Here is a 27,653-nt window from a genome sequence, read left to right as displayed (position 1 = left end):
ATGTCCATAGGTGCACATATACAATCTGTGGAGTGAAACAGTATAAAAACCTAGGAACTTTATAAGAACGGTATAAACCCTATGTGTAAAAAGCTACTGTAAGATTCCACAGAACAGTTTTGTACCCAAACAAGCTAAGCACCCTGTTTTATAGTAAAGAACCAAGCTAAGATCTGAACTCGTAAAATAAAATTTCATTTTATTCACCTTTAAAGAATCTGTGAGTAACTTAGTTTGTACCCCCACCCGCAACAGCATGTTGCTTCAGTAGAAGGCACTCATAAACATAAACCTGAACTCCTGTACATTGGTGGCAACAGAATCAATAAACAGTGAGAGAAATGATCATAAATAAGTACAAGCAAGCATATTTTCTATCACCAATGCATTTTAATATCTACATGAAATCGCCTGGTGAGGTCATCTGAAGATTTGGTGCTGGGTGATATCAGTATGCTGATAACACCCAAATCTATCTCTCTGTGTCATCATTATCAGGAAATTGCATTATCTCCCTAAAGGCCTGTCTACAGGCAGTAATGGGCTGAATGAGGGATATTAAATTGAAGCTAAATCTAAGCAAGATGGAGGAGCTCATTGTGGGGGATCATAAACTGAAGGACAGGATAGAATCTCCTGGATGAGCTTACACTCCCCCAGAAAGAACAGGTACGCAGTTTGGGAGTGCTCTTGGATCATGGTCTCACCCTGGTTTGGGAGGGAAGAGCTGGTCTTGTGGTAGTAAGCATGACTTGTCCCCATAGCTAAGCAGGGTCTGCCCTGTTTGCATCTGAATGGGAGACTTGATGTGTGAGCACTGCAAGATATTCCCCTCAGGGGATAAAGCTGCTCTGGGAAGAGCAGAAGGTTTCAAGTTCCCTCCCTGGCTTTTCCAAGATAGGGCTGAGAGAGATTCCTGCCTGCAACCTTGAAGAAGCTGCTGCCAGTCTGTGAAGACAATACTGAGCTAGATAAACCAATGGTCTCACTCAGTATATGGCAGTTTCCTATGTTCCTATGTCTCAGGCTGAGGCTATGGCCAAGAGCACTTTTATCAACTTGGGCTAATACAACAGATTCCACCTTTCCTTGAAGAAAATGATTTCAAAACAGTGGTGCAGCAGCTGGTAACCTGCAGGCTGGACTACTGCAATGCACTCTATGTAGGGCTGCCTTTGTACGTAGACCAGAAATGTCAGTCCAAAATGCAGCAGCCAGATTGATCTCCAGGGTAACTTGGAGAGACCATATCATGCATGTTCTTAAACAGTTACAATTATTGCTGGTATGATTCTGGGCAAAATATAAAGTGTTGGTTATTACCTTTAAAGTCCTGAAAGACTTAAGCATGGGTTACTGAGAGAGTGCCTTTCTCAGCAAGATCCCCACTGCTCATTAAAATCCTCAAGAGAGGTCCGTCTTTAAGTGCCACCAATTCATCTGGTGGCAACTTGGGGTTGGGCTTTCTCAGTAGCCACCCCTAGGTTGTGGATTGTGCTCCCCATGGATGTAAAAGGCTTATCATCCTTGGAGGTGTTTAAGAGAACCCTGAAAACCCATCTTTTCAGCCTGGCTTTTAATAATATTTAAATGGTTTCAAGGGTTCTTAAGTGAGTTTTATTTTTATATTCTAACTGGTATTAATTTATGTTTTATCTTTATATTATGTTTTATCTTGATAGCAGGGGGAGAGTAACTGGCCCTATCCACCCCCAGCACAGTACCTCCAGTGACTGTTGCTGGTGTGTATCTTGTGGTTTTTTTAGAATGTGAGCCCTTTGGGGACAGGGAGCTATCTTATTTATTTATTATTTCTCTGTGTAAACTGCCCTGAGCCATTTTTGGAAGGGCGGTATAGAAATTGAATTAATAATAATAATAGTATTTAATTTTTTTGTGAGCCACTGTGAGCAGATTTGGATGGTGGGTATATGAAATAAATTAAATTAAAATAAAATAAAGAAGTCCAAAAGGTTAGTGAGGCAAGACTTGCCCTTGCAGAAGCCAAATAGGTTCTCCTTCAGCAGTGCCTGTTCTTCTATATGTTTAACAATTTTGTCCTTAAGTATTCTTTCCATCAGTTTACCCCAGATCCCCACTAGATCCCATTTTGAACATTGGAGTTACATTAGCTACTTTTCAGTCCTCTGGTATAGAGCCTGATTGTAGGGACAAGTTACATATTTTTACTAGGAGATCAGCCACTTCACATTTCAGTTCCTTCAGAACTCTTGGGTGCCATCTGGCCCTTGCAGTTTGTTAATTTTTAGTTTTTCAAGACAGTTTAGAACATCCACTCTCATTACCTTAAGTTGGCCCAGTTCTTCAGCCTACAAGCCTGAGAAGCTTAGTTCCAGAGCAGGTGTATGTTCAGTATCCTCTGCCATGAAGACAGAAACAAATAACTCATGCAGCTTCTCTGCAATCTCCTTATCCTCCTTAATAATCCCTTTCATGCCCTTATCTTCTATAGGTCCAACCACCTCTGGCAGGTTTTTTGCCTCTGACATTTAAAGAGGTTTTTGTTATTCCCCTGGACACCTAGCTATATGTTCCTCAAACTCACATTTTGCATTGTTTGTTGTCTCCAGGGCAATAATAGGGCAAGGGGAGACAGTTGTCCGGGGGCCCACTGCCTTGGAGGGCCCCCCAGAGGCAAGTCACATGACTGACTCCCCCAGCTGTGCACCCACCCAGGCTTTCTTCAGTTGTATTCATCCTCCAAAATTGATGTGAGTGTTAAGATCTGGAGCTACCAGAACAGCATGTCTTTCTCTAGGACCATTAAATGACTTGCATCATCCACAATTTACAAAACCTTTTTAAGAATAATTTAGGATGATGTTCTATTGTGGCACATAGGTTATATATATAAATTTTACTATGCTTTTTGTTACCACTATTCAGCCTCATTTAAGATTTCTTTACTTCATGAGGTGAGCTTCAGTGAGGGGGGCCTCTTTTAAAATCTTGTCTCTGGGCCCACTACAACCTTGCTACACCCCTGGTTGTCTCCTTGCATTTCTATTGCTAGAATTTGTGTTCGTTTGTTTTCTCATCATTTGGGCAGGACTTCCATTTTCTGAAAGAAGTCTTCTTCCCTTTTATAGCTTCCCTGACTCTACTTGTTAACTAAGCGGGTGTCCTCCTGAACTTGGTGGTACCTTTCCTCCTTCTTGGTATACATTCCAACTGAGCTTCTAGTATTGTGGTTTTCAATAAGATCCAGACTTTCTGAAGTGATTTGATCCTCCTGACTTTCTCTTTCAGCTTCCTTTTTACCAGTCCCCTCATTTTTGAGAGGTTTCCTCTTCTGAAGTCCAGTGCACCTTTGTTGGACTTCCTGAGCAGTGCTTCACCCACATATAAGCTGAACAGAATCACACTAATATTTAAATATTTAATATAAATATATTTGTTGTTGTTGTCATTGGAACTTGTGTCACTATTCCCCAATGGTTCTATAACTGACATCTCACACCAGGTCCTGGGCACCACTCCGGATTAAGTCCAAAGTCACCTTCTCTCTGGTTTGTTCTGCAACCATCTGTTCTAAAACACAGTCATTTAGCATGTCTATTTTATGTTTCAGTTTATTTTAGTTATTCAATTTCTATACAGAGCTTCCAAAAATGGATCAGGGCGGTTTACACAGAGAAATAACAAATAAATAAGATGGCTCCCTGTCCCCAAAGGGTTCACAATCTAAAAAGTAACATGGATATACACCAGCAGCAGTCACTGGAGGTACTGTGCTGGGGGTGGATAGGGCCAGTTACTCTCCCCCTGCTAAATAAAGAGAATCACCACGTTAAAAGGTGCCTCTTTGCCAAATTAGCAGGAGTATATTTATTTATTTAATTATTTATTTATCACATTTAAATACTGCCCAAACTTACATCTCTGGGCGGTTAACATAAAACAATTAAAACACATATAAAAAATTAAAACAATTCAACAATTTAAAATCAATCACAAAATTAAAACCAACAAATTTTAAAAGGCTGAGAAAGCTTGGTTAAAAAGATGGGTTTTCAGATATTTTTTAAAAATTGCCAGAGATGGGAAGGATCATATCTTAATAGGGAGCGCATTCCACAATCTCAGGGCAGCAACTGAGAAGGCCTTTCTCTGTGTAGCCATCAGACGGGTTGGCGGTAACTGGAGACGGACCTCCTCAGATGACCTCAATGGGGCTCATAGTGAAGAAGATGCTCTTTTAAATACCCAGGGCCTAAGTCATTTAGGGCTTTATAAGTTATAACTAGCACTTTGTATTTTGCCCAAAAACCTATTGGCAGCCAGTGTAACTCCATCAGCAAAGGAATAATGTGGTCTCTCCGAGATGACCCAGAGACCAACCTGGCTACCACGTTCTGAACCAACTGAAGTTTCCGGACTATGTACAAAGGCAGCCCCACGTAGAGCACATTACAGAAGTCAAGACTGGAGGTCACCAGCAGATGTACCACTGTTTTGAGGTCATTGATCTCAAGAAACGGGCGCAGCTGGCGTATCAGCCGGAGCTGATAGAAAGCACTCCTGCTTTCCGGCTATCAGCCGGAGCTGATAGAAAGCACTTCCTCAACCTGAGAAGCCACAAATTAATTGTGGAGTCTCCATCTATATCGGCCTGAATCCAAGAGATTTTATCTGTGAAAAACTCTTTAAACACATTGCAGCATGTAACTGATGACTTCAAATTCTGGTTCAAGGGAGGAGTGGTAGATACTAGTCCCCTCACAACCCTGAACAACTCCGCTGGACATGAACTCGTAAAGGCAATATGGGCAGAAAAGAACCACTTATTTGCCGCACGTATTGCCCGAGCATAGATCTTTAAATGTGCTCTATGTCGCAATCTTTCGAGTCTTTCTCCACTTGCGCTCCAGTCGCCTACCTTGCCCCTTCAGCCCCCATAGATCTTCCGTATACCAAGGGGCCAATTTTGAAGTGGGTCAAAGGGGTCGCTTGGGAGCAATCATGTCTACTGCCCTGGTGAGCTAGTTGCTCCAATTCTCAACCAGGGCATCAACAGGATTACCAACAAAGCCAACACTGAATCCCTCTAAGGCTTCTTGGAATCCTACTGGATCCAATAACCTCTTTGGGCGGACCATTCTAATAGGCCCCTCACCCCTGCAGAGGTGAGAATTGATTATAATTCCAACCTTAACTAGATGGTATACACATGACACGTGAATTTGCCCAATCTATGTGAAGGTAGTTGAAGTCACCCATTATTACAGCTCTGTCTCTCTTTGACACCTCTCTGACTGGCCTCTCCAAGTCCAGGTCCCTCTCACTGTTTTGATCCGGAGGGCAATAGCACATCCCTAGTAATGAAAATCCTTTCAGTCTTTGTATTGTAATCCAAAATGATTCTGTGGAGGACTCCAATCCTCCTAGGTTTCCTAGCTTGTTCGATTCTATCCCTTCTTTAATATACAATGCTACTCCACCCACAATCCCCCCCCCCATCCTTTCTGTAGAGTTTGTATCCAGGAATAACAGTGTCCCACTGGTTCTCACTGTTCCACCTCATTTCTGTTATGCCCATTATATCTATGTTTTCATTAGCAACCAAGCACTCCAGCTTGCCCATCTTGGTTCGGGGGCTTCTGTCATTGGTATATAACCACTTATATGCTAAGTCTCTTACCTGGCATTGGTTTGTGCTATCTCCCTTATTGTCACTTGACCTTTTTAACCAGGTCTCATCCTGCTCTACTCATGTTCCTACTCTTTCCCCTTCTTATTTATATGAAACATTTGCACCACCTTGCACCTTAGGGAATTTTGCTTGCCAAATGAGATACCACCCAGTTCCTGTCAGCAATCCCCCAGGCATCATTTTAAAAGCTATTCTGTGACCTTTTTTATTTTAAGTGCCAGCAGTCTGGTTCCATCTTGGTTCAAGTGGGGCCTGTCCCTTTTGTATAGGTTTTGCTTGCCCCAACATGTATCACAGTGCCTAACAAATCTAAATCCCTCCTCCTGGCACACCATCTCATCCACACAAATCACCTGCTACTAGGAGGCCCCCAACCCCTGGAGGAGTATCCCCTGTGCAAGAGGATATGGGCACATAACCCAAGGAAGGGGTCCCTTCTAATGGAGCATTCCCCTCTTCCTGATGTCCTCCTTCCCTGTGACCTTCATTCTTCATGACAGCAGAGGAGCTGTCAGCCTGGGAGCGGGATGCCTCTTTCACATCACTGAGGGTCTCGCTTACATACCTCTCTGCCTCCCTGAGTTTTTCCACATCAGCCACCTTGATGGATGAGAAAAATGAACTTCTTCCCTGAGAGCCATGAGCTCTTTGCACTGAGTGCACACCCATGACTTTTGCTGCTCAGGCAGATAGTCATACATGCAACATTTTGTGAAATATTCTGAGATGTAGCCCCTCCCCTGCTGGCCTTCCACCTTCATAACTGGTTGTATTGGCTATTAAGATTATGTACAGCTTGTTTACTTAAAAGCTAAGACTTTGCTGCAGTTTGCTTGTCTACTTGAAAATTAGGTCTTTGCTGCAGTTGTCAGCTAAGTAAAGATTTTAAGCTCTGTCCTCTAAGAAAATTTAAATTTAAAGAGTGTAGACTACTACACTCTTACCTTCTTACTTAAAGAGTGTAGACTTACCTTCTCCTTGTGCTGGATGTTTCCTTTGTAATAAAAGGGACCGCTTGTGTGCCTCTCTGCACACTTCCCCACAAAACTCTGATATCTGTTTGCAAACTCCTGTTCACAAAGCTCCTGGGACCAAAGTTCCTCTGGTCTGAGCCTTATCTTGTCAAGAGCTGCTTTCAAAATGAGGCACCTCAGGAATGTGGCCCCTCCCACGAGCTGCTTTATATTGTTACAGTGAAGGCTCTAATACAATGCAACATGTAACACAACATAACACTGTTAGTCTTCCTCACCTCCCCCTGACATAATTGGCTGGTGGATACAGCAGCAGTAAGACAGTATGATATCATATCACAACTGAGCAAAAAGGCACCTTTTAAAGCACTGCTATTCTTATATTTAGCAGGGGGAGAGCAACTGTCCCTATCCAATCCCAGCATGGTATCCCTCCCAGTTGCTGGTGCTGGTGCCTTTCTTGTTGTTAGACTCTAAGCCCTTTGGAACAAGGGGGCCATCTTATTTCTTTTTCTGTGTAAACTATTTTAAGTACTTTTTAATTGAAAAGCACACGATATATAAATGTTTGTTGTAATAATGATATAGCCTCCAGATTTTGTTGGACTACTGCAGTGTCCAAAGATCATTGTGACTGGGGATGATGGGAGTTGTGGTCCAACAACATCTGATGGAACCCCTGCATTAGTCATTGCGGGAGAGAGAGAATACAAAGCAGTTATATATGGCTCTTATAATATCTAGTTTGGCCCTGAATCAATGTCACTAGCACTATGCTGCTTCACACCCATATGCTAGAACTTAATTGGGTTATAGGTCAGATAGTATGTGCATATAAAATATAACTTTAGAAAAATTATGCCACACTCATGTCTTCAGTCTTCTATTGAGTACATGCCTAGACATTGCACAGTCATTTCCCTTAATGAACCTGGTGACTAATAAAGCATAATGAAAGTCAAGTCTATATTATTACATATTATTTATTCTTCCTTTTCATTAACTGGGCAATGTAATGAAATATCTTTCATTTACCAATATTGCCATTAATTCTGGTAAATTCTGTTTTAATGCTTTCAATTTGTTTTTGTCAGAAATAAAGTCATTCTTTGCTACTCAGGATTACCTGATTAAACTTGCTTCAATAACATTTCAGTTGGCAAATATTTCTGTACAGTCAGTTCTTCAGTTGTCTGTCTGTTGGTTATGTTGAAAGGTATAGAGGAAATAGTACCCAAGTGCTTGCCGTTCACTGAATGGAGATTGCCTAACTTTAGAGACGTTTCTGGCATGACAAGTTCACTTCAGCAGGTGTTCAGGAGCTGAACTGTAAGGTAGTCACAGTGACAGCAGATGAGATCCTTTGAACAAACAAAAACAAAAGTATTGGCAAAGTTTCCAACTACAGAAGGGCATTGGCATGTAGGGGAAAGTTTACTGTTTGGTTTTAACAGACCATGGGTTTGCACATGGTAGTTTGGTCTATAGTAACTGATAATAGCTTACAAGCCGTTTTCAATAGTTTTGCAAAATAAAAAATATATTCAAAAAGAACTTGGTAATGTGCTGCTAACAGATCTTGGGCATTTTTGCTATCATAGGATGCTGTCCTACTTCTTTTCATGGCAACAGCAATGAAAACTGACGTTCAGACTAATACTACATGTGACAAAAAACATTTTGCACAAGCAATGGGGGAGGGATGGTTTTCGTCATTCTCCTCTTCCCTCTGCAGCTTAATCTGCCTTCCAATAATATCTCACTGAGGGTTGCAGGGGGCTTTCAGGGACATATTTTCCAGAGGCACAGTGAGATCTGCAGGAAAAGTGAGATTTTGCACACCAAAAAAAAAATCACCCTCTCCCAATGCATGTGCAAAACATTTCTCAGCGTGCACAATGTTAATCTGGATATTAGTCATTGATTTTAACAGAACAGCATTACAGCTGTAGACTTCATATTCCTATGCATTCCTGATGCTTTTAATCATTCCTTATTTACATATTTCTTTATTTAATATTTAATCTTTCCATTAGCATGCTCAAGGTGGCTAACAAAATCAACACTGTGTAAAACTGTGTAATATAGAATGGCCTGAATAAATTTGTTGACATACCATAATCCAATAGAAAATGGAGATCTGCCCCCTCCATCAGTCATCATGGGGGACATGGACATTCGGAGGAGGGGCAGAGGGGCAGTTGCCTTCCTCCCCAGAATTCAATGGGGATTTCTCACTCCAGAGGAATTTCCATTTAATTTAATGATGCTTACTCCCAGGTAAGCATCACCAAGTCCTGCAGATGCCCATACCACCAAATAAAGGACTGCCTTCTCCCATCTGAGCCTGCCAGACCATTGAGAACTTCAGAAAACGATTTCCATCACCATCAGAAGCTAGACTGATAGTGACCCAAGAAAAGGCCTTTTCAAGTGAGAGGGATGGAGTACCTTCTTAGTGGAGGAGCCCTCCGTTGCTCTTTTCAGTAACTTGTCAAAACATTTCTTTTGAAACAAGCCTTCGGACACGATTTGATCAATGTGAAGTGTTGCTGTTGCACTTTCTAACCTGGCTTAATTTGCTATATTGTTCTTAGCTGTGCTACATTTTTATTTATTCCTTTATTTATCATATTTTAAAACCACCTGATATGTGCATACCTGGGAGGTGTTGAGGTAAGACACAGCAAATGCAAAACAGAGTAAGAATGGTTAGAATTCACAAGAGAAATAAAAACAATCTCATGAGATAAAAACAAATTAAAGGCCTGAGAAAATAGGTACGTCTTGAGGGTCTTCCTAAAAGTAAACAGAGAAGGTGATGCTCTTATTTCAACAGCAGGGAGCATATTCCAAAGCCCCAGAGAAGGCCCAGTCCCGAGAAGCTGATGGCAACCTTAACCAGAGCTCTGCAGGTGTTCTTAATAGGTGTCAGGGTTCACACACCAGCACCAGGACCCCAAGACATAGAAACAAGTGGAAACCAAGGGGGGAAAGGGGTGCACAGCAGTAGCAAGAGGAAACAATGGCACCAAACAAGCTCAGATGAAGATGAATATTCACATAAAGTGTTTGGGGAAAACATTTCAACCCCATTGAGTCTTTATTTTCAACTCAAAAATCAGAACTACAGAATGTTTGGCACAGGCCTCACACTGAAACTAGAGAAAAATAGATTATATGGACAAAGAAGTTTTCAAAAATTTGCTATAAAGAGGATGGAAACCAATTGTTGTTTATTGCCAATTAGAAGTAGATTAAATTAAATGCTCAACAAAGCTTTCTAACAAAAAGATTAAGTCATAAAAACTTGTCAACTGGTGTGTTTTTTTAAAATTTATTTTAATAAGGCCAAAGTTAAACATTTGTCAGGGAACCTGGAGGTATGATGATTTCTCTTTTAGTGCAGGGGTTTGTACTGTATAATCCTTGAGATTCTTTCCAGCACTGCAGTTCTAGGTAAATAACACGGCTCTTCTGCTTTTCTAAAATACCATATCCAATAAAATGTTTCTCAGTATACTGTTCCACACCACAATTCACACTTCAAAATTCCTTTGACTACCTAACATTAATTCATATGCAAAATTCATGAACTTCCAAAAACATAAAAGTGAATTCTAAATATGCTAGGCATGGCGCTTCCCTGTGTGAAGGCTCTTTGCCCATGTATAGTGCATATCTCTCAATACAGTCTTATTTCTCTCCCTCCCCCAACTCAGCACATACATGCATAGGATATTTCAGGGAATGGGAGGTTTATCTGTTCCTCTCAGTTCTCCCTCTGATCTGGATCTTGACTAATCTGGTCAGTGAGGAAGGACAAATTATATTGTCCTCCAGTCCCTTCTAATGCCCTGTGTGCTGCTTCTACACATGCACCAAAGTTGGGCTATGTGTGTGGAGGAGTATAAGAAAGGAGGCTCTTTTGAGGATTGCTGCATGCACTGGCACTGTTCCTTCATAGCATTTACAAGCACTTTAGTCAAGCATGTTCACAGAGTGGATTATTCTAAATCAGGGCAATTTAAATCACCAAGGAAAAAGGCTTTTAAGTAAAGTTTCCTATTTTGAATTTAAATTATTTGCATATTTTGAAAATATGCATATTAACTGATTACCATAACAAAGCACACAGGCTTACAAATAAATGCAGTCTTTATACATTCTAGGAGCATAATCCAGAGTCTTTAATCATGAAGCTCGCATGCATCCAGAATTATATCAGGAACAACAACAAAAATTGGTTTTCTCTGTATGCATACAAGAATTCTGAACATCTAGCTTGGCACCACGTTTGTGGGGTGGTGGGGTGGACTCAAGACAAAGCCCTCTGCTGGGCCCATCAATTATGGTGGACCCAATCATGGTTAAGGACCCATTTCCAGGGCACCCCCATTGGGCACTGGAAAGCTTTTTGAGCAGTGGTTTCAGTGGACATTCCTCGCATTCAGTGCTGCTGTGCAAAGCTAGAATGACAGTACTCAGGTTATTCAAGTGGTCATCTTTCTGTTCATACATGGGTTCTGCATCTGTGCAGGACCAGGCATTGGAAACTTCCAAGTTCTCTCTCTTTTTTTGGTGGTAGCTCCAGCCCTTCCAGCCTTGCTCTTGTCCCTCCTCAGTTCAGTTCTTAGTCATCTACCGAAAGATTAGCAGCTTCTTCGGTGCTTTCTTGCTCTTTCTCTTATGATCGACAAGGTTTTATCTTTCCATCATAATTTCTACTTAATTGAGTTTTATTACTGCCTTTGCTCTTCAGTTCTTTTCAACCTTGCACTGTTTGTGTTGTGGGTTTTTTTGCTCGAAACCACCCACCCAGCCTGTCCTTTCCCGCCCTTTTGAGCCAGGGTGATCTCTCTCTGACAAGCGGTGGTGGGTTTTCTTCAAGAAAAGGGACTCCAAGTCTTGCCTTACTTGGATGAATGGCTCTTGACGGCAAACCCCAAAGAGGTCTTCCTTGACAAACTCCACACAACCCTGCACTTGTTGTCAGACCTCAGCCTTCAGAACAATTACAAAAAGTCCAACTTTTTGCCTATAAGGAACATTCAATTTGTAGGCATTCTGTTTGACTCCACAAGAGGCATTTCTGGCACTTCTACCACCAGACCACTTGGAAAACATTGCCTCTCTAGCACTCCATATGTCACAAGAATGTTCCTACCTGCCAAGAGACTACAGTGGATGCAAGGCCCCATGGCGTCAACCACATCAGTCTTACCCAACACTCACCTCTTCATGAGGATCCTCCAACGCTGGTTCTTAGACTATTTCAGTCCTCTCAGGGACAACCAGGTGAAGAGACTTTGTCTCCCATCTACAATCCATTGAACAATCCATGTGGTGGACCTCCCCAAAGCACTGGCATACAGGCACACCCTTCTGTCTAGTCACCCTGGACTTTGTGGTTCCCACTGACACCTCAGAGATGGGATAGGATCCTCCCTGCAGATCTTCCACACTTTGTGGTCTTTGTGATGCGAAAGAGGCCCTTCACCACATAAATGATCTGGAGATGTTAGTGATCTTCAAAGCGTTGCAGGGGTTTCAACCCATCCTCCATGGTCATGCTGTTCAGATACAAATGGACAATACCACAGCAAAAGCCTATGTCAACAGGCAAGGAGGAACAGTGTCGAGATCCCTTCTGCAGTTCACTCTGCACCTTTGAGACTGGGTTCTTTCACAAGATATGATCATCTCAGCCATGGTCAAGGGAAGGTCAACGTACTGGCAGACTCCCACAGCCACAGCTCCACAGACTCCCAGTCTGGACTCAGACTGCCTCAGTCCGGACTCAGACTGCCTCAGTCCTTGCTTCATCATTTGGGGACTCCAGACATCAATGGCTTCACCTCTCTGGCAAACGACCAGTTTTCTCAATTTTGCACAAGGGCAGGAAAGGGGAAGGAATATCTAAAAGATGCTTTCTCCCTGGACTGGAGCAAGGGATACCTCTACATGTTTCTGCTAACAAGGGTGATCTAATGCATATGAATCCAGTGCACCAAGGTACTGCTCATCACACCCTGGTTTCTACTGAGACCTTGTTTTCCACATCTGAAACTCCTGGCGACAGGGCTGGTATTGATTACCTCATTCACCACATCTTCTGACTCTACAGGACAGCCACCTCTTCACCCTGACATGCATCACCTCCACCTCATGGCACGGTTGCTTCTCCCATCTCAGACCCAGTCTTTCAGGAAATACTGACAGTCTCCAGGAAACCTGCCATGAGAAAATTGTATCAGCACAAGCGGACACGCTTTGTCAGCAAAATGCAGGCCTTACAAGCAGTCCCAATAAATCCTATGCTTTCCAACATACTTACGTACCTCCTAGAACTCAGGACCTCAGGCCTCGTTTTACCCTTGGTCAGGGTACATCTGGCTGCTGTCAGATGCTACTTGACAGATCATCCCTCTCCCTTCAGGGACCCTACAGAAGTGCTTCTTGAAAGGTTTAATGCTTAAGTATCCAGACCCACCATGGATCACCCCTCCTTGAGACCTTCTGTTAGTCCTCATACAATTGATGGGCACCCCTTTTGTACCTTTGGCATCTTGTGATCTCCAGCTCCTCACCTGGAAGATTGTATTTTTGGTTGCCCTCACCTCTGCACTCAGGATGTGCAGGCAATGTGCCCTTCAAGCTGATTCACCTTATTTGGTGTTTCACAAGGATAAGGTTCAGCTTTGACCAGATATTGACTGAGGTAGTCTCCACTTCCCACCATGCTCTGACTATCTCCTTTCCGGTGTTTTTCCAAAACCTTCAGTGATTCCAGAACATAAGCACCACGCCCCAAGTATGGCTCTCTCACTAATTGTTTGTTGAGCCTATGTGATATGTGAAGCTCTAGCCAAAGCTGAATATTGTGTGCAGTTCCCCTTGCACCATGTGGTGCTGTGCTTTACCATTCTCATCATGTAGCGCTGTGCTTTACCCAACACTGGGCGGCTCTTCTATAAGGGAAGCCCCTGCACCATTTTGGAAGGCATGCAGGGAGAGCTGGAAAGTATAGGAGGAAAGTGTAGTGCTTTCCTCCTAGAGCTCTTGAAAGAGGGCTCTGCCTCTCTTAAAGAGCCCTCTCAGTACTGAGAAAAGTGCAGTTCTCTGCAGAGGTCAGCACAGTGGGAAATGCCTGTCACACTGAAGTTTTTTGCCAAAGTAGCCCCTGCTTGAAAAATAGTGAAGATCACTGGCATAGCTCTTCATAAACCTTCATTACAAAGGTCAGAAAACTGGAACAGGAAATAGGAATACAAGATCACCTGTATGGGCTCTGTGGATAGTTCTGGTGATATACAGAATGGCATCTCCTGAATCATAGTACCTATGACAACTTTCTAGTTCCTGGGTTCAGTAGAAAGCCCACAATAATAAATACAATACATGATGTATTATATCATTTATAATTTAGAAGTCATATATCTCTCCCCATAGAAAAGTAGATAGAAATGGAACCGTTAGTTCAATCTTTTTGATAGATTCAGGAGATTACATGTGGACTTTAACATGTTTGTATGAAATATGTATTACATATTCAACCAAATTATTTTTAAAAGAGCCCCAAATTTTAAAATATTAAATCTGGTTTAAATTTTAAAAATCATTTTTTAAAAAAATATATTTTTTATTGAGGAGGGGCCATACCTTAGTGATAGAGCACATTCTTTGCATGCAGGAAGTACCAGGTTCAACCCCTAGCAGCTGCAAGTAGGGTGTTAGAGATATACCCTGTCTAAAATCCTGGAGCGTCTCTGCCCATCAGTGTATACAATACAAACTTAGTTGGACCAATGGTCTGGGCCAGTATAAGGCAGCTTCATATGTTCATCCATCCAACATATTTATTTTACATCCAGCTGATCAACATTGATGGCTTTGCCCTTACCTTTGAAAAACTTAAAGCAGAGAAAGTTCTAATGAGGTCATGTTCCAGTGTACTGGAACTTATTAAGATCTCTTCATCTCCAAATCAGCAGTTGAAATTAAGAATGACAAACCTTCTCAGTTTGCTCCCCAAGTCTTACAGATTCTAAAAAGTCTCTTTTTGCTTTAAGAGAAAGATGACACTTTGAGAAGGATATTAAACTCTTGAGAAGGCAATGAACACTTCAAGTGGCCATGAACCTCAGCCTGGCTATGCTGTTGACAAATCCTACATTTTTCACCTAAGAGATGTCAGAGACCCAGACTCAAGAAGTGATAATATGTTAACGGGTACTAATTCGACTCTTGCCAGTTGTAGTGCCTATTGCAGCAGTTATACTGTTAGAGGGTGATCAGTGCTAGCACTCATTTCAATCATCATGCCCAAGGCACTCAGCAAATGTCTTAAAGAATGAGGCTACAATAAAGCATCCTCTGATTTTTGTAGAAAAGTAAAGTGATAAAAACATAATAAAAACTATTTCTTCACCTGTCTTTCAACTAAGTGGTCCTCAAGGCATCTTACAATAGATTGCAGTAATAATAATTGAAAACATGCACGCACACATGCACGCACCTGCTCCTTCCCCAGCCAATGGGTGAGGCTAAGTTGGTCATCCCCTTGCCACAGTGTTCTTCCTGGGAGGCCAAGGCTGCAACTTCACAATGGCCCTTGGCCACATGTATATTGCCACCCAAGACAGAGGACATATTGAAGTGTGTCAAAATATATTCAGAGCAAAACTTCATAATTGTGCCTGCTGTTTTTGTTAGATTCAAAGAAGTTGAAAGTTATTTTTTAAAACACACACACACACACACACACTTTGCAGACTTTATTAAAAGTCTCTGTGGCTTAAGTGAGCCATAACCGAGCTGTGTCTTTTTCCCTTGAAAAGAAAAGAGCATATCTGATCAGGGCAGAACATTCCTTGCCATGGATATTGCCTGTATATCTGAAATGCATCTGAAATCACTTTAGCCCCACCCAGAATGCCTCTTGGAGGCTATGCTTTTTGTATAGTTTATGATAGCAACTTCCTTGTGTTGCCATCGCTAGGCAAAATAACAGGCAACACTGAAACGGCAAGATTTAACTTAAGAAATCCCTTCACAATAAGAAGAACAAAGCTGAAATTGTCTTTTCACAGCTTGAAGCTTGTCGCGGTAGTGTCATAGAACAGAGTTCACTGTGAATGATGCTTTGGGGCTATTTTAGCTTAGTACAGATTTCCTAACAAAGACTTAAGTCTAGTTTATTGAGGCGTGGACCTTTATCTGTTCAGACTGCAGGGTAGGACTCACATCATGGGCTTCTCCATTAAAAAAACAAATACATCCATATAGAAAACTAGATGCCTGAGAGAAATGTTCAAACCTAGTCTTCACCCTAACATCTAGTTTTTTCGTTTTCTAGAGTTTTGTTTTTTTATGGAATCGTGTTCAGCCATATGAATCTCCGCCTCCAGTCTGAAGTGGTATAGCCCAGACACTACTGACAACTGAGCCTTTGTCACACGTAACTTGTACCTAAATCCCAGACTGGAATGTTTATTGTCTCTTCTTTACTGTGTTTCACTCTCGTCCTACACATTATACCAAGAAGATTAGCTACAACCCTAGAATTATTTTTTTCCTTCTATTGCTGTAGCTGATTGCCTTAAAATCCACTTACTTCGATTATCTTCTCTTTTACATTGCTATAAAGTAGGAGCTTTTCTCGTGAAGTAATGCCAGACCAACATGGGTGTAAGTGAAAGGAGAGTCAGGACCTACGTCTCCTGACCTTTATCCTAAAAGGATATCAGGTGTGATACCTCTCTAAAGAATCTAGCTGGTAATCTCTTGGTGTGTGGGTGTGTCTGCCACAAACATTTCCTTCCAGTCTACCATTTCAATTGCACTTCACACTATACTGAAAATTGTCAAGGATGTTAATTATTGGCCTCTTGAACAACCCACCTGCTTTGATTCATGCATGCTTTTCCCAATATTTAAGCAGGTTGTTTCACCAACAGTACAGTATAATTATAGAAAATACCTTTGGTTTGGCTAACATTCTTGCTTTGTGTGGGTTTTATTCATTTATAAGTCTAAAACGAGCACTAAGACATGAATGGCATACCTGCCAACATGTCCCTATTTTCCCATTTAGGTGAATGGGAAAATAGAGACATGTTGTAAGGTATGAAATGGTTCAAGCTACCAACAGAGATTTTTTTTACTGCCCAGTTCCAAGAATTAATCTTTGCTCAGTATGTGAAAACAAAGCAAGTGCTAGTGAGCTTCAAGTTTAAAGCAACCTAACTTATGAAGAAACTTGTCGGTCTAAAGTGAATCATCTGCCTGCATTTTATAAAACCTCTTCATCTGCTTGATGTGGTGTTGGTTCATATTTCCAATGGGATGTTTGTCTCTGGTCTTCTGCTCTTCGCAATGCTCTTATACTATAATTGAATTTTGTGGGCCTGGGCATACTGAGAGCCGATCTAGCAGTTAGAGAGGTGGGCTTGGACTGGGGAAAGCCAGGTTCAGTTTCCTCTCAAAAGCTTTCTGGGTGACTTTGGGCCAGTCATGATTTCTCAGTTGAGCCAACATCACAGGGTTATGATAAGGATAGTACACAATACTGAACTAGATGAACCAATGGTCTAACATTGGAAGGCATTTTACTATGTTCCCATCTCATTCCTACATCTGTCTTGGTAGAGCTTTTTGACTACATGGAAAGAATTATCTCTGTATGAAGCAGTGGCAGAGGGAGGGCATAGGCAGCCCATGTTCTCACAAGCCAACCCCCACCTCATGGTGATGCCACTCATTTTGCTGCTACAGCACCAGCCGTCACTGGGAAGCATGGTGGCTGACCCAGGAGCCCATGGGGCGGCTGCCCTTCACCCACTGCTCAGCTGGCTGCCGTGCCAGCTGAACAGTGGGGGCAGAGCATCCACCTTGTGGACTTCTGGGTCAGCCACCAAGTTTCCCAGTGACTGCCAGGCACTGCAGCAATGAGGTGAGCAGCACACTGCACCCCAAGGAGGACAATGGGCAAGCAAGGTGGCCCCACCCCAGAAATGCATGAGGCAGCTTCAGAGGCAGGGCAGCATGGGTTCTTGGGACCCGTGTGCCCTATTACACCTCCACCCCTGGTATGAAGTTCTGTCAGCCTAATACAAGCCAAGAATGAATAACATTAATACTGGCTCATATGTTTACATGCCGCACAATTCAAACCAGCATTCACAAAGTAATACACATTTCCTGTTAATCTTCAGGAAAAGAAAGGAAATGTTTAAAGAAGGTACTAATTAATCGATTATCTTTTTGCAGGGGAAATTGCTGGCAATGCAGCAAGAAAGAGAGGCCGCTGTGCAGCAATATAAAGGACTAGAGGAAGAGATTGAGACACTTCGTGTTTATTACAGGTATAATGATTTGTATTATTTAAATGCATTCACCAATGGAGGAAATGTTTCCCTGTAGCATTATGATTCACAAGGGTTTAAAAATGTGAAAGCAGGAAGGTGATAATAAAATCTCTGCATTCCAGTTCAATGTATCAGATAGAAGTACATTTTTTGTCCTTTAATAGTTTCACTATCAAAATGCATCAAGGCTCCTTCAATTTACAAGGCAGAACAGAAAGCTAAACCTACACCATAATTAAGACTTATTTCTGAAGCTTAGATGTAGTCACTTCTCCAGGGCTAATTTTGGTTTAGATTAGAATCAAACCTAATCTCAGGGCAAGATCCATTGGACCATATCAGCAAGTATCAGAAGTGATTGTTAAAGCATAATGCTCAATGTTATGGTGTATGGTGTGTGGAGAGAAGTTATGTATATTTCAAGGACCCCAAGGGATGTTGCAGGATTATTATTATTTACTATTATTATTTTACATTTTATATCCCGCTCTTCCTCCAAGGAGCCCAGAGCAGTATACTACATACTTAAGTTTCTCCTCACAACAACCCTGTGAAGTAGGCTAGGCTGAGAGAGAAATGACTGGCCCAGAGTCACCCAGCAAGTATTATGGCTGAATGGGGATTTGAACTCGGGTCTCCCCGGTCCTAGTCCAGCACTCTAACCACTACACCACGCTGGCTCTTTGTGTATAAGATATACACATGGATGTGTATCCCTTATACTCTATGATCTTTGTCAGGGAAGGCTGGGCCATGTAGCATCAAGGCTGCCCTTACCCCAAGAGAAGTGTTTTACTTTTCTGTGTAGGAGTGAATAGTAATTAATTACTTTCTTACTGTGGAAGAAAGGGATACATTTAAGAACATGAGGTTGGAGGGGAAACTGCTTTCTGTTTTGCTGATGACCTCAGTGACCTCAGGCATTGAGAATAGAGGTGGGCATTTGTTTTGTAACAAACGAAACACTGAAACAAATGGGATTCCTTCATTTCATTTCTGACTAGTAAACAAACAAATTCCAGAGGCACAGATCAGTCCAGAATGGCCATATATTCATTCATTGCATTCGTTTCATTTGTTCTTCATATGTTTTTCCCTAGCAACCCAGCCAGAATAGGTCAGGTGAAGGTTACAAGGAGGGAAGAAAGAGAGAGAGAGAGGAGGGAAAAGGAGATTGACATGTAAACTTCCTAGTCTTCAACTGAAAGATAATATATCAAAAATTTCCAGCATTGTGATAGGTTTTGTTCCCTCCAATCACAGTGGCAAGAGGAGGGTGGTGGGGTAGAAGACAGAGCTAGAGGCTTATTTCTTGCCTGTGTGCATTCTCTCTTTTTGGACACTGAGCATTTCTGCAAAAACAGCTCCCATTGAATCACCTCTTTCAGAACTTTAAACACATTTGCACTCAGTTCTACAGTGTCTTCTCCAATCTTTTTAAAATTGCCCATAAAATGTGGGGACATGTTCATATCCTTCTGAAATTTATTAGGAAGTCTGATCCCTTGGAGGGATAGTAGAATTCCTGGAAATGTTGTTCCAATCGGATGTAGTTACAGGCAGCAGAGCAGTCGCTTGGTCTCCCACCGAAAGCAATGGGAAACCAAAATAAATAGAAGTAACAAGAATGAATGAAATGCCAAAAGGAAATGTGATTTTAGTGAAATAACTAACTGGATGGCATTTTTAATAACAAAAATGAATGGGTAGACATGAAAAAAAGTTCTCTTGCATTCCCATTTGAGATTCAGGCCATCTCCTGTCTGCATAGCCCCATCTTGGGTTCTGTTTCTTGATTCCCCTTGTATATTGAGGACCAGCAATGAAATTGATGATGTGAATAATGATTACAGATACATTAAGTATGTGCCTTCAGCATATGAAAGTATTGATTTCATATGAGATATACTAGTATCACAAAATATTACCTAGGCATAAATTTACCTTTTGGATATTCCTGTCACATCAGTAGGAGTTGAAGCTTCACTGCATCTGTAGAGGTTCACCACCCCAAACAGCTTTTCAAGATCACTGTGGGCTTTTGAAAGTTCCCACATTAGTTTTTCACACCATATCACTCACAGTCCAGATGCTTCTGTAGGTCTGTGTAGACTCCATGCACAGTCATACTGCAATTTGGCTTTCTGTGCAGAGGCTTCTGCAGTTTTGCAAAGGCTCCTGTTCAGTCTCATAGTGCAATTTGATTTGAGTGTGAGCCTCATGCAATTTTCACAGTGCTACCTGCTGACAAGTGCTTGCAAACCTGTTCTTTTCATTACTACCTTTAAGCAGTTTTACATTTTGAGATGTGGGGCACTCTTCCTGACAGCGGCCATTTTTTCAACAGAATGACCCTTGAAACAACATTAGGTCATAATATAATATCCAATATCCAGGCTAATGAAGTGCAGGGGCAATGACAGTGACTGGTAGGAGGAGGGGTGATTTTTATCAATTTCCTCTTCCCTCTGAAGTCCACTATGACTCCCAAAACTATGTGGGTGAGGGTTGTGCAGCCCTCAGGAGTCACAGCAGGCTTTAGAGCAGGCCTGCTCAACTTAGGCCCCCCCAGCTGTTTTTGGACTACAACTCCCATAATCCCCAGCCACAGTGACCTATAGCCAGGGATTATGGGAATTGTAGGCCAACATCTGCAGGAGGGGCGAGGTTGAGCAGCCCTGCTTTAAAGGGAAGGGGAGATCAATGAAAATCTCCCTCCCCAATGCACCAATGTAGTGTTAGCTGCATCAATACTTCAATACTTAGTCTAGATATCAGGCGAAGTCATTCATGGGGCATTATGGGTAGAAAAAAATGGCAGCCAGTGACTGCCAGGAGAAATAACAGTAAATAATCCTCAGCCCTAAAAACTGTTGACATGACTCCCCATTTTCGCTGCCTGTAACTGGGTGATAAAATAGGTAGTATTTGAGATGGCAATAGTAATAACAGTGGTATTCTTCAATAATGGTTGTATCTTGTATTTCCAACAGACTCTGAGCTTTCACCATGTGAAATATGTATAGAGATCCACAAATTTAGACTTATCTCACTAAAGGTAAAGTGTGCCATCGAGTCGGTGTCGACTCCTGGCAACCACAGAGCCCTGTGGTTGTCTTTGGTAGAATACAGGAGGGGTTTACCATTGCCATTTCCTGCACAGTATGAGATAATGCCTTTCAGCATCTTCCTATATCTCTGCTGCCCGATATAGGTGTTTCCCATAGTCTGGGAAACATACCAGTGGGGATTCGAACCGGCAACCTCTGGCTTGCTAGTCAAGTCATTTCCCTGCTGCGCCATCTCACTAGCCAGCCATTACCTGCGGTCACCACCAATCCCTCCTCTTCCCTCAGATTGTTTTCTGGTACATACGTAAAGGGCTATGTACCTGAAATGGTTCAGACAAATCCAAGAGACAAATGGATCTCCTGCATTTTCACTATGATATGAAGATGGTAAGAAGCAGTAGGAGCCCTCTTTTACTGCTCAGAAAGGATTCCTGCTATTTCTTGCCCTCACAAAAATGGCAGTGGAAATGAGAGACCGGCAGTGGAAATGAGAGACCTCCAGTGAGGAAATCTGTGGAGTACTGGATGCCCTGCTTGCCAGAGGGCTGGGGGCACTCACCACTGGCGAGCTGGCAAGTTGATTTGTAGATGCCTTAATGTGTTATACCTCAAGTTTTTTTGTTGCCAATATAAATCCACAAAATAAATTTATAAAAGGTTAAAATGAAACTCTCCTGTCATTAGAGTTCTAAACTGGGGGTGGTGGGGAGTAGAATCCTCTTATTATTTATTTATTTATTTATTTATTTATTTGATTTATATACTGCCCTTCCGAAATGGCTTAGGGTAAAGTAAAGAAATGTACTTTTTAAAGAAATGTACTTTTTACTTCTTAAGAAATGTACTTTTCAGAACAGAAAATGCATAGAAAAATCTATCGAACTACTTTAATATACTCTTTCCTTCCATTGTCAAATAAAAACTATATCATAGGGGGAAAATGTTTTCTCTTCCTTGAATTCATTGTCCTGCCCAATAAAGATAAACTGTAAGCATTCTTAGGGTCCTTTCTGTTACTGCCTCAGTGGCATGGGAGCTACTTCAACATGTTCCACAGGAAGTTTGAGGTCATGTGGGAGAAAAGTCCATAGCACAGCTGTTCCCAATACGAGCGTGAGAACAAGCCACGTCATGGGCCCCACCCATATGACTTCCACACTGAAATGCACTTGAACAGAAGATTCAAATGCCTTTCAGTGCGAATGAAATGCCATTTGCCAGAGTAGCAAGGGAAGGAAGCATAGCTGATATCAGAAGGGGTCACTGAGGTGCTATCAGAAGAGTTAGGAACATAGGAAGCTGCCTTATACCGAGTCAGACCATTGGTCCATCTAGCTCAGTATTGTCTACACAGACTGGCAGAGGCTACCACCACTGGATTGTCTACACAGAAGGTTGCAGGCAGGAGTCTCTTTCACTCCTATCTTGTCCTCAGTGCTGTTTTATTCAAAATACGTTTGCACTTGCATACTGTGCCCCAATTACAAAACACAATGTACTACATCATTTGTGAAGTGTATAAACATGGAGGTGTTTTTCTTTCTCACTAGACTCTTCAATGCATACAGGAGTGACAGTAAAGAAAAGATTGGACTTCAGTCACATTTATTTCAAATGGGAAAAGGCCAGAAATGTGAACCTCACAAGTGTCACAGTACACAGGTTCTAATGCATTTCAGTGAGGAAACATTTCAGTGTGCATTGATCACAGAGAGTTTCCTAGAGTGTGCTTTTATCTAGAGATTACTGGCCTACGTGTTCTGCAGTTTACCACGGGCAGTTCCCAGTAACCCCTGCTGCTGCCGGCTCCTGATGAAGCTTTGGCAGTCGAGCACAAGTGCAAAGATACTCTTATCTATGTAATAAAGTCAGTATCACTCTCAGAGTGTGGATGCACCAATTTAAGTGGCCCCTTTACTGCACGGCAAGCTGCCAATCCATGCAACAAGCACTCGCTACTTCTGAGGCACCGAAAAGCACATTGACACTGGTTCTGATGGCAGAGCTGCTATGTACCTGCTAAGGAGTGTGTAAATGCAGCAGCAACTGTACTCCCATTGGGAATGACCATCGCTACTGCATGTATGCACTCCTTAGTAGGCATGCAGCAGTTCCACCACTGGAAGCAGTGTGGCCATGCTTTTCAGTGCCTGGGAAGCAGCAAGCACACCTGTAACTTGGATCAGCAGCTTGCTGCATAGTATAAAGGTAAAGTGTGCAGTCGAGTCGGTGTCGACTCCTGGTGACTACAGAGCCCTGTGGTTGCCTTTGGTCGAATACAGGAATGGTTTCCAGTTGCCATCTCCCGCGCAGTATGAGATGATGCCTTTCAGCATCTGCTTATATCGCTGCTGCCTGATATAGGTGTTTCCCATAGCCTGGGAAAGATACCAGCGGGGATTCAAACCGGCAACCTCTGGCTGCTATTGTATCCACATTTTGAGAGCAATACTTGCATTATTTCCAATGTCATGGAATTGGGGAGGTGAGCTGGTCTTGTGGCATTAGTTGCCCCTTTTGCTAAACAGGGTCTGCCCTGGTCTGCATTTGAAGGTGATTATATGTGAGTACTACCTGCTGTACAATATTCCTCTAAGAAATGGGTCTGTAGCTCATTGGTAGAGCGTCTGCTTGCATACAGAAGGTCCAGGGTTCAGTCCCTGGCAACATCTCCAGGTAGGGCTGGGAAAGACTCCTGCTCTGAAACCTTGGAGAGCTGCTGCCAGTCAGTGTAGACAATACTGAGCTAGATGAACCAATGGTGTGACTTGGTAGAAGGCAGCTTTCTATGGTCCTATGTAGTCCTATGTAGTTTAAGATCATCAATGCTTCATTAGTAGCCTACACCACAGCAGTGTGGGGGCTAGGAACTGCTTGTATTAAACTGCAGAACATGTGGGCCACAGTAATTAATTTTTATTCTGCTTAAAAAAAAAAGAGTGAGATAGCTAAAAGCAATAAAAACCTATTTTATATAAGAAAGGAAAAAGTGAGGGTGAAGAGGGGGAAAAAATGAATCTAGCTGAGTCCCATGAGCCAAGAAAAGTTGGCTGAGAATGAAGACAGGCAAGTTCTTTCTTTGTACTGTGACTCAGGAGAGATTGCCATTCATCCTGATTCAATATCTGAAAATCATTCCTGAAACAAAACTTTGCATAACAGTTAGAAGTTACAATGTTGCCAGTTTAACTGTTCTAATTTTCTAGCCACTTCATTCCCTAGGTGGTGATTAATGCAAATCATAAAAACCTGGATAATGTGCAAAGGTTGTATTAGTATTAGAATAATCCACTCTGCTGTGTAATGAAAACACAAAAGGTACAATTAAATCCAAATGCATCAAGAGAGTGTTACTTAATAATAGTGGCTGACATCCTGATAAAATTTACTAGAGGAAGTCCTATTGAAATTTAGCAGTACTTTAGCATAGCCCCTGGGTTACTACTGAGTAAGTTAATTTGGATATCAGCCAGTCTTTGCAAGTATATTACAGTTTTAATAAAATACAAATTCTGCATTGTTTCTACATAGCCATATTTCTTAATAAATTCTCTTAGAATGAAAAATTATTATTATTTGGAATTTATCTCTTGATATGGTGCACTTTGGATTTAATTGTATTTGAAAACCTTACATTTTCATTTTACAATAATAAAGCTCATCCAGTCACATTTTCCTTGTTTATTTTGCTGTTACATGACCTCTAAAGAGATATTTGAGGCTGACATCCAGACTAAGTTACTCAGTAGTACGTACTACTCAAGAGTTACTAAAAATAATCACTTGATCTCAGAACGACAATTGTTGAGCAATTTAGTCAGAATGCCAGCCTTGAGACCTTGGATGTAAAAAAGAAACAAAACCTATTCTGCATACACATTAACTCTTTTCACACACTATGTTCATTACTTCTATGAGTGTATAGTATACACAGGTACTCATCTACACACAAGTACAATTATTTGCATGTTATGTTGAATGCAGGTGGAGCAGTACACTTCCTATCTGTACCCTGCATTTGAGGGGGCTGTACCCAGGATGACTTTTAAAATGAACTCAAGAACAGTCATTCACACAAAAACATGTATGGGTATACAGGCTTCTGTACACTCATGCAACATAATGTCTCAATAGGGCTATTGAGGTGGATCCAGAGGGACTGTAGTATGAGCAGAAGGCACTTCTTCTCAGATAAAGAGGGATCTGTGATTTCTGCCAACTGCATGCTCCATCTGCAACCTTCCGTACCACATCTCATACCATTCTCAGGGATCCCTCAGTAGGGATGCGTACAGATCATGATTTCTGCACTGACTTGAAAGGTAAGGTGGGGAACATTTACGAGCGAGAAGAGCAGGTCCGTATCTGTTCCTCCACTGTTCCCTGCAGTAGGAAGCTGCAGTGTCATGTCATGCTCCCCATCACCCATCATGTAGTGGCAGCACAGTGGAGGCCATGTGTGTGCTACCACTGTGCAAGGGGTGCTGAAGAGCGCAACACCACAGCTTCCTGCTGCAGCAAGCAACAGAGGAGCAGGTACAGACATGCTCTCCTCGCTCCAAAAGGTTCCCCAGCTCATCTTTCGAATCAGTGCATGAATCACGATTTGTGCACATCCCTGTCCCTCAGGAGAAGGCTGTAGTGGAGAGAAGTGATAGGTGTATCCTTTGTGTAAATGGAGTTCTGTTCACAGTTGGTTCAATTCAAACATTTTTTTCTCTTCTTTTTCTAGTCCTTTCCACTTTAATAAATACAATCGGTGTTCAAATTAGTGCATTTTAAAGTCCATTTCCATTTTTCAGAGCAAAATAGTGTCATTGCATATAATAATTGCGGGGGGGCGGGCTTATATTTATTAAAGCTAGCAAAATACCCATCATCATGATAAATAGGATATGTGTAGAAGAGGAGGGACCTTTTAAGAGATCGCTGGATGATTCAATGAATCTCCATGCCCCTTGTCTCTGGGGGCTACAGCAACTGGAGTAAGGAACAGGTTTTCATATATCTCAAGTTTGTCCCTGATTGTAAAGAAACAATACCACACCCGATTGGAACTGAGGTACCTCAGGACAGAGACTGTAGAATACTGAACTGAAAGTCTAAGAAAATAAAAGGCAGAGTATAAGAGGCCTCATTTTTCAAGAAATTTGCCTTTGTTTGTTTTATTTTTTCAATTTATATACTGCCCTTCCTAAAGTGGCTCACGGGGACTTACATTAAAATCAGAAACACATAATAAAACAATTAAAAAGTTATAAAAACCCCATTTAAACTAGATTAAAATTAAAACTAGGTATCATTAAAAGCCATGCTAAAAAGGTGGGTCTGTAAAGGCCTCCAAGGTGGGTCTTGAAGGCCTCCAAGCAAGATAATCCTCTCATTTCCACGGGGAGCACATTCCACAACCTAGAGTTGACAACTGAGAAGGCCTGATCCCAGGTCACCACCAGATAAACCGGTGGCACCCAAAGATGGATTCCTCCTGATGATCTTAATGACCAGTGAGGATCTTGTAGAAAAAGGCGCTCTCTGGACCTAAGCCATTCAAAGCTTTGAAGGTAATAACCAGCACTTGTTACTTTGCCTGGAAACATATCGGCAGCCAGTGCAACTGTTTAAGAACAGGCATAATGTGGTCTCTCCAGGTTACCCCAGAGACCAATCAGGCTGCCACATTGTGGACTAACTGAAATTTCTGAACTGTGTACAAAGGCAGCCCTACATAGAGCGCATTTCAGTACTCCAACCTGGAGGTTACTTGCTGGTATACAACTGTTTCCAGGTCATTCTTCTCAAGGAATGGGAAGAGTTGTCAAATAAATCACAGCTGGTAAAAAGCACTCCTGGCCACAGCCTCAACCTGAGACACCAGGGTGAGAACCGGGTCTAAGTGCATTCCAAAGCTACAAACCTGTTCTTTCTGAGGGAGTGTAATCTCAGCCTGAATAGGAAGTTCTATCTCATCTTGCAGATTACAACCCCAACAATGAGCACCTCCGTCTTGCTTGTATTCAGCTTCAGTTTATTATCCCTCATCCAGCCCTTTACTGCCTATAAGCAGGCATTTAAGTGGCTAATGCCATTTCCTGATATTGCTGACAAGAAGAAATAGATTTGGCTGTCGTCAGCATATTGATTACAGCACCAAATCCCCTGATGACCCCTCCTAGTGGTTTCATGTAGATGTTAAACAGCATTGGTGACAGTGTGGAGCCCTGAGGGACATCATTTAGTAGCTCTCATATAGAAGAGCAACTATTGCCCAGCATCACTGTCTGAAATCTACCCAAGATAAATGTAAAAGGTGTCCTCTATCTCCAAATGCCTCAGGTGATCCAGAATGATACCATGGTCTATGGTATTGAAAGCAACTGAGAGATCTAAAAAGAACCAGCAGAGTCAAACTCCCTTAATGCCCTTAAACGGAGCCTTGAGAAACTGGTTAGCTTATCTGATTGACTATTGTCCAGGCAGGGGCCTTCCCAGACCTTTAGATGCCAGGAATACAATCTTTTAACAAGCAAATACCTCCTCTCCCATTTTATTTTCTATTCTCCTTCAA

The 27,653-nt window shown here is 42.0% G+C and overlaps 1 protein-coding gene across 13 annotated transcripts in view; it reads left to right on the top strand.

Annotated features, from left to right (window-relative positions):
• Positions 1-27,653, top strand: part of MIPOL1 (mirror-image polydactyly 1) — a 324,358-nt gene that overhangs the window by 231,837 nt on the left and 64,868 nt on the right. For all 13 annotated transcript variants that reach the window (XM_053275029.1, XM_053275075.1, XM_053275066.1 and 10 more), the window contains one exon: positions 17,920-18,014. In XM_053275029.1, the coding sequence (XP_053131004.1) occupies positions 17,920-18,014 (95 nt within the window). The remainder of the gene's footprint in view (positions 1-17,919; positions 18,015-27,653) is intronic.

The sequence above is a fragment of the Hemicordylus capensis genome, chromosome 1 (assembly GCF_027244095.1).
Source record: "Hemicordylus capensis ecotype Gifberg chromosome 1, rHemCap1.1.pri, whole genome shotgun sequence".
In the NCBI taxonomy this organism is placed as follows: Eukaryota; Metazoa; Chordata; class Lepidosauria; order Squamata; family Cordylidae; genus Hemicordylus; species Hemicordylus capensis.
Note: the sequence above shows the minus strand (reverse complement) of the source record. Positions and strands in the feature narration are given on the sequence as shown.